Source organism: Colletotrichum spaethianum, assembly GCF_022836535.1.
Source record: "Colletotrichum spaethianum MAFF 239500 DNA, contig37, whole genome shotgun sequence".
NCBI classification, from domain to species: domain Eukaryota; kingdom Fungi; phylum Ascomycota; class Sordariomycetes; order Glomerellales; family Glomerellaceae; genus Colletotrichum; species Colletotrichum spaethianum.
Genome location: NW_026054807.1, coordinates 355814 through 363990, shown reverse-complemented (window position 1 = coordinate 363990; position 8177 = coordinate 355814). Strand labels below are relative to the sequence as shown.

The 8177-nt window shown below is 48.8% G+C and overlaps 2 protein-coding genes across 2 annotated transcripts; both read left to right on the top strand.

Moving 5' to 3' along the window:
• Window positions 1-830: 830 nt before the first annotated feature.
• On the top strand, window positions 831-3320 carry ColSpa_10685 (oligopeptide transporter 8; the record flags this gene model as incomplete). Its single annotated transcript, XM_049276897.1, has 3 exons — window positions 831-2342; window positions 2397-3213; window positions 3271-3320. The coding sequence occupies 3 exons, from the start codon at window positions 831-833 to the stop codon at window positions 3318-3320; spliced, it is 2379 nt and encodes a 792-aa protein (XP_049132854.1).
• Window positions 3321-5263: 1943 nt separating this feature from the next.
• On the top strand, window positions 5264-6216 carry ColSpa_10684 (uncharacterized protein; the record flags this gene model as incomplete). The annotated part of the gene is made up of 3 exons (XM_049276896.1): window positions 5264-5562; window positions 5629-5675; window positions 5732-6216. The coding sequence occupies 3 exons, from the start codon at window positions 5264-5266 to the stop codon at window positions 6214-6216; spliced, it is 831 nt and encodes a 276-aa protein (XP_049132853.1).
• Window positions 6217-8177: the final 1961 nt, after the last annotated feature.

Here is an 8177-nt window from a genome sequence, read left to right as displayed (position 1 = left end):
ACATGCAAAACAACTGAATGTAGTACCTCTCAAGCGGCCCTCACTATTGGCTCTCAATTAGTACTTGCCCAATGGGAAGAATTTTTAAGCTTTACGTACTCGAAATCCACAGTCAATCAATGATGGGTTAGCATGGGTCGCCCGCCGTTGGGCGGCCGTGTCCCACAATATCCATCTACATTAGCCTGTTTAGTGGTTGTAATCATCGAGGTTCATCCTGACTTGAGGGACTTTTGCCGATGGCGCAATTGCTCTTATGTACCAGAATCCGCGCGGAAGCTTTGAACCAGTGCATATCAATGCTCTTACGATGAGTGCTCCGGGAACTTCTGCTGGCTACTATGGCACCATTTGGAGGATTCTTTGATGTCATGATATGATTGAGCCGCCTTGGTGACATTTTTGCGGCAAATTCTGTGTAGTACGATCTAAACACGGACGATCCTGCGGGTGCTCTATACCTCATTCGCAAACCCTGCAGCTTTGAAATCTGCCGTTGGCGCCACTGGAGAAAGCCGTACATCCGAACAGGCTCGTGGCATTGCACAAGGCAGGCAATATGAGAACGAAAAACGCCGATGACACCATCGCATGGCCCCGCCAACTAGTTGCAAAGGCCAAGTCACTTCCCATAAGTGAAAGCTATCTAAATATTGAAGTCGTGAGGCGATTGACCTTGGGCGGGTCTTGATATAAAAATGCGATGCCCAGCGACGGATGGTTGGGTCCGGAAGCACAAGACCTTGATCCCCCAGGCTTGGCTAACTTGGCTCCCACGTGGCATTACCTTTTCAAGCATCTTGGCGATCAGCCGCTTTGAGACAATCAACATGCCTCCGTCCAGCAGCCTACAACAACAGGCCACCAGTGAGCAAAAGGCTGGCAGCCTGTGCGACGGTGATGCCATTTCCGTTGGTTCCCCCAGCAGTGGCACGGCCGAGAAGCCCTCGGACGAACCAGCCGTTCCGTTTACAGAAGGAGATATCGAGAAGCCTCCTTTCGTCTTTACAACGCAAGCCAATGGAGAAGAAGAGGCTTTCGATGAGAACGACCCCAGACTGCAGGATATTCCGGCCTACGTGCGCCGTATTGTTTCGTTGCATGACGACCCTGAACTGCCGTGCCTCACATTTCGGTACTTCTTACTCACAATCGTTTTTGTCATTCCCGGAGCTTTCTTGTCGATGATGAGCCACTTCCGCACGACCTACGCGCCTTACTCCGTCTTTTTTGTACAAATCGCGTCGAGCTACGTTGGGGTATGGCTCGCCAAGGTCCTACCAGCTTGGGAAGTCAAAATCCCCTGGACAAGGTTCAGCTTCAACCTCAATCCAGGTCCCTTCAGCGTCAAAGAACACGTTCTGGTTACCATTTCCGCGGCTTCAGGGGCCACTTACAATCTCGGATATACTCCAGTAGCAATGGCTGAGCTGTACTTCAATTCTCGGATTCATCCTGCTGCGGCAATCTTTTTCATGTGGGGGATTGTCTGGACCGGATACTCGTTCGCCGCGTTGGCAAGACAGTTTCTGATATACGACCCCCAGTTCCCGTGGTTCACGGCTCTTTGCCAGACCGCCCTTTTCGAAACGCAGAAGAAGCAGCGCGAAAACCCGACAGCTTCGTCCCGAAAGCAGACTAAGGTGTTCTTCTGGGCTCTTCTCGGCATGACGTTATGGCAGTTCCTCCCGGAATACGTTTTCCCCATGCTAGGCTCTTTGGCATTCCTCTGCTGGGTTGCACCAAACAACTCCGTGGCGAATTTCGTCGGCGCCGGCTTCGGTGGAATGGGTTTCTTGAACATCTCGTTGGACTGGTCCAATATCTCGACGAACGGAAGCTTGTTTCTAACCCCGTGGTGGACGCAAGTCGTGATGTTTGCCGGTTTTGTGTTCAGCGTCTGGGTCTTGATCCCGGCTGCTAAATACGGTAACCTGGGAGAATGGCATGGGCATTTGATGTCAAACCGGCTGTTCCTCGAGAACGGGACATCTTATCCCATTACCCAGCTCCTGACCCCTGATGTTTCCTTCAACGAAACGGCATACCAGGAATTCGGCCCTCCTTTCGTTAGCACTCACGTGCTTTGGACTATGTTCTTTGACTATGCTGCGTATACGTCTGCCATCGTTTGGGCTGGTCTCTTTGGGTACAAAACCATCAGGAGCAGCTTCCAGAAGATGATGCAGCGTATGAAGAATGGTTCCCAGATCAGTTCACAGTACAACGACCAGCTCAGTATTCTGCAGCGAGCTTACAACGAGGTCCCACTGTGGTGGTTTTTGGCGCTCTTTGCAGCATCATTTGTCTCGCTTGTCACCATCACAGCTACCGGCAACATGGTATGTTTGACACATTCGACACCTATACAAGACTTTTTCTGATGTTGTTTTTAGTTCATCCCAGTGTGGACCTACTTTGTTGCCATTGCAACGGGTGCCTTTCTCGTTGTGCCGTTAGGCTGGCTATACGCTCTCAGCAACTTTCAGTTGGCCATTGGAACGGTCAATGAACTTCTATACGGCTTGATGGTCAACTCGGTCAGCGGTTTCAAGAATCCCACTGGTGCCTCTGCTTACGGAGCTATTGCCGGTAATGCATGGTACCGTGCCCAGCTGAACCTACAAGATATGAAGATCGGCCACTATATGCATATCCCTCCGAAGGCTGTGTTTTTCTCCCAGGTTTTCGGGTCCTTCCTAGGCGTGCCCATCAACTATGCTGTCGTCAGATGGGTCCTTGACACCAAGTTTGACTACCTAACGGGAGCAAAAGAGGATCCCGCCCATCAATGGACAGCCCAGTCTCTCACATCGAACCTGACGATGGGTGTTCAGTATGTTCTCATTGGCCCGCGCCGACTCTTCGAGCAGCACATTTACAAGGTTCTCCCTTATGGCTTCCTTGTTGGTGCATTCGCGCCTATTTTGGTCTACGGACTCCACCGACTTTTCCCGCGTGCTAAGTTCCAGCTATGGAACTCGACTATCTTCTTCTCAGCTATGTCCAGCTTCTACGGCAACATTAGCACCGGATACTTCAGCAGCTTCATCGGCGGCTTTGTTGTGATGTTCTGGGCTTACCGTTATCGCTACGACGTATGGGCTAGATGGAACTACATCCTAGCCGCCGCATTTGATGCAGGTTTCAACTTCAACATGCTGCTGACTTTCTTGTTTTTCGGCGCTGGAAAGATCGTCACTATGCCACACTGTGAGTTGCATCTCCCCCATCTGCCTTTATATGCGGTTTGCTTACATTTCCTTGAAGGGTGGGGTAACGAGGCATCCAGCTCCGAGAGATGTTTTGCGCTTGAGTAAATATGGAATAAACATAGCTGCAAAGCCAGGAAGAGGTGCAAAGACAGGAAGAGGTGCATAGCGCTACGCAGCTAGTGGATCAAACGAGTTGAGCCAACCATGGACATGAGTGTGGCGCCAAATGGAGGCTAGGTTGCTTGATTCGCCTTTTTGGACAGAAATTTTAATTTAATTAATGTGTAATCTTTCTGACTTGAGATCGTTCCCGTATACCTACCGCCTCAGAGAGCACCGATTAAGCTCCTTACACGCTTGCGAATGCTGGTTAATAATCTCACTGGCTTGAGGGAAAGCTGCCTCATGAATTGAATAGAAGGCAAAAGACTTGTTCTTCGTTGGGCACGATGATTATAGACACAGACGCAATTGTTGAAAAGTGCAGGCTTACTTACGTATTTGTGAGTGTTGCAACAATGCGCACGCATTATAAATATAGTTAGCACGGAGTCTGGGGAAAGTGTCATCCTCAGAAATTCACTCATCACCGCTTTTCTAGACATTCCGGTGTAAGAATTCAAGATACCTAAACAGTGATCTGATCACTCAATACAGCAAATAGGGCTGAAGGGCTTAGTGTCCTACCCAGTCTAACCTAAATGTTCCGTCTAATTTCTACATTGCTGCTATTTACAGCATCCCTCCCCTTGTTTGAGAAGCACATTCAATGCTGATCCCTTATGCACGCGGTCCCGTTTCGGTAGTGCCGATTGACACCCCATTTCGTCTCCTCTCATCCCAACTATTAAAGTTTAGAGTTCAGAATAAATTTTAAGCACACCGACTGACAGCATATTGCTTTCGATGCTGTGATCAAATAATATATCGCCCCATGGACGCAAAGTCTTGCTGATCCTTTTAATGAGAAGTTGAGAAGTTGAGATCAAATCCAGCTCCGGCGAAATGTGCTCAGGGGTTAGTACCCCCGTGGTGAATGTCGCGGATTTGCTACACGCTTTGTCACTCTGATACTCTGTAGTTCACCAGCAATCCCAACAGCGTGCGGATCCTCGTTTGTGGGGGAAGCAACACTGCCGTATGGTCTTTGCCCCCTTGTCAAGATAATTTCGCTCTGGACCGTGGAAGGATGCTCCATGTTTCATCGCCTGCTTTGGCTGTATTTGAGTATCAAATAGATTAACGTATTTTTTTCGGGGCAATTACCTGTCCTTCATTCTCTGCAAATATGAGCAATGAGACTGCCAAGGGCTCACGACTCGCGGCTACCCTCGCTGCTGGACGACTGACTCGATGCACTGGGGATCCGTGATTAGAAGCTATTGAGCAAAATGAGGACCTTTCTCAAGTAATAATAATTGTTGGTGCCGTTTCTTGCAATACAGCAAACTGCCGGCTTGGTCCCCATGTCTCCAGCACATACTGAACAGTCGTGTGCGTTTCGTATGTTGTTCTTTCTTTAGACAGCGGAGACGAATTGCATTTGCTCACACGGACTTCCAAACGCATTACTCGATCGGCTCGACTAATTGGCGGCAACTTTGACGCGAATTTCCGATGATGATGGCGATTGCGGCTACAGAGCCACGACACGAAACGATCGATCTCAACGATTTGAGCGAGCATATCAGAGCTTCAAGAAGCGACTCCCAGAGACCATGGCCCCGTCCAAAAGAAACGAAAAGCGACGACGGCTGGCATGTTATCGAGTTCAATAGCGAGAGTCCCAGTGATTGGCCAAGATATCCTCAAACCGACGGAACACCATCTCCATGTGAATCGCCTTTGAAGACCGGTGTTCCTTTAAAATCTAGCAAGAACTTCTTATACCCTGCGACGCCCGACGGTCAAGATTCCACGTTCAGCCGGGGAAGGGACGATAGTAACGACACCATCTCGCTCACCCCAAGATCACAAGGAGATGGAAGCAAGAAAGTCAGCCGATTTGTGTGGTGGACATTCGGTTTATGGTTACTGGGGTGCTGATGATGACGTTGACCACGGTGTATTCGACTGGTTCAGCCAAGGCCTTGATGAGGCTAAACTTCTTTGTCATGTCATCAAAAAACTCCATCTTTATCTTACGCGTATTGACGGAGCTTTGTGCCATTACCTTGGCGGCTCTAGTTGTGGTTGTAGTAGAAGACTTGCAATGGGCACTGGCATCTCGTCCTGGCGGTGTCAGTCTCTTGCACTTTGTCGGGCTGGACTCTGGAACAGGCGTATGGGGACTTTTGCGCCTCTTGGCGACGGCTGAGTGGAAGTATAAGTACTCAAGTTTATTCCGGTAAGCCTGCTTCCGTTAGTTCGCCGAGCCGAATTGACGACACAATGGCATTCTAACTTCTTGCAGTCTTCTGGTCATCTGCTCAATTCCTCTGCCTGGCGTTATACTTATGGGTAAGCTGGTTTCTTGTCTAGGCTAATATCTTTACGTGTACTTACATGATACTTAGGCGCCATCTCTATCGACATGGTCACTTTCCCCGAAAAGACATATAACGTATCTGCGGGGATTGCCCCCTTCAACGCTTCATATGTCTACGAAATCCAGCAGTCAACGGCAACAGCCCTGCTGGTACAGATGGGGAGCCCTGCCTGGTCGGATAGAGACTCCTTCTCTTTGGATCCTTTGGATGATGCTGCAGGAAAATGTGTCGACGTAAGCGGCAAATGGGCCGCTTGTGATGAGTCGCATCTACTCACTGGCGGTATTGTCTCCATCGCTCCACAGATAGACGATTTGAAACAATACCCGGACTCTACCACATACGTCGTTCCCATGACGCGGGTAGTTCAGCTCGAGTACGGCAAAGTGCGTGACCTCAATGGCCTTCGTGCGACGGGCAACTGCTTCCTCCTCGGCGCTGCCAATGCTGCCTCTTACTGGTGTACTGCTGTTGGTGACGGAAATGGGTTTTTTTTCGGTAAGGACATATAAACATGATTACATCTTAGTTATGTTAGTTATTACCGGTCTCATACTCCAATGCTAACTTCCGTACTTCTTCCAGGTTCTGCTTACTGCCCAATCTCGCTGCAAGCCACAAGCTCCTGTCTTAATAATACGGAGTGGACCGACCCCCTCGAGCTTTCTTCATCGCTGTTTGTGTACTCACGTCAAGCAACCATCACCTACGATCGCGGAAACTTTTCCATCCTCTCCGTAACCGATATGACCCCACCAAAGCAGGAGGTTATCAGACTTGACGATTATTTGCTCTCACTGTCCTCAGTGATTCCTGGCTTCAACACAAGTGCTGCAGCGAAAAAAGGCGACAACTCAGCGCTTGCCATTTATGCTGTTACAGCACTGCCGATCAATGACAGCGAGGTGGCAAAGAAGCAGTCGCTCAAAGCTATACGAAAGGCCATGTCAGTGCCATTCAGCTATTTCCATGCGAACTATTTCTCCACAGGGCCCTCGGTCTGGGAGCTCTCGGGACCCCGTGCTGGGTTGATGGATGATATGTATACCACTATGTCTATATCCATTCTCAGCCATCAGGTCGTTGCCGGGAAAATTAGCAGGTGGCTTTTCGTGCTTGTAAGCGGATTGATTCTTCTTTTGACGGCTGCTATGATCGTTGCTACGTCAAGGGTATGCGGGAAGCGACCTGATAGGTGTGGCTACCCGACACTGGACTTTGCCGCTGTGTGCGCTGTGAAAGGAGGAATACCACCTGCACCGGGGGACTGGAGCAATAGACTTGATACAACTAGCGGTCACCCAAATCATGTAAACGGGCTGTATAGGAGTCTCACACAGTTGGGGCAGAAGCCTAAGCCATTCGAGGTCGCAAAGAATATAAAAAATGACAGAGTTATAATAGGGTAGATAGATTACATCCATTTATAAGTAATGAATAATGAATTATATGAATCTAAAAGTTAGGTCAAACCATGATTTGAGAAGAAGATCCTTTTTCTCCTCGGGTCCATCCGAAGCCTAGATCAATCATCGTCGCCACGATGGTAATTCAGTCAGCAAGATGAGTGCTTGAAATGGGGCAGAGGTATCCATCGGTCTGGTGAAACCAAACCGCACAAAACTACCATGCCCCTTGACGCATTCGACCGCTGCAGGTAAAAACTTGACTGTGATAGGGACCCCATCGCCGCAAAAGAAAAGGAGCTAAATGAAAGCTCAGTGCAATCGGATTATCACCACCGAGTACCCGGATATGTTGTAACATCAACTGCAGTTCTACCTTAGTTGATACAGTGACTGCGTCCACACAATTCTGTGGAAATGGTACAATGACACAAAACAGCCTGGAATCTGTAGGTCCCTGGACTTGGTACGTCATGTTCCTCGGCGGAATTAGTTCGAAACTTTTTTTATTAGGTTGTCAGCAAACAGTCCGCTAACAGGAATTAACACAATTCTCTAGCATATCGTCTTACTTGTAGATGGCGCCATCGTGTGAGTCGTTTAGCGATATCGGCATATACCGAGAGTACTGTAACTTGATGTAATAGAGACTTGATTTCTGTAGATAACTATGTATGTCCGCATAATAACCAAGATTTGAAACGATGGAGCCTCTGGTAATATGTCTTTGTATTGATGAATATGAACATGTCGAAACTGAGACCGCTAAGCCCTTCCAAGTTGTTGCTCGTTGAATGTACTGCCCCAAAACTTGACTTGAACTCAACGCGGATTCAATACCATTTCTTTATGCAATCTCATCAAAACTGTAACACGAGCAGTGATAGTTGACTTACCAATTACTACTTGCAGCTTGGAAACCCGAGTCGCGTGAAGCGCCGTCCTCTCAGTGCAGCTTGATCCCTGCGTGGAGCTCCTCTTCCCCACACCCTCAGAAAAGGGAGCTCCACGTCCACACCTCCTCCACTTCTCACAACAGAGACGTAACGTGGAGCTACTGCTAATAA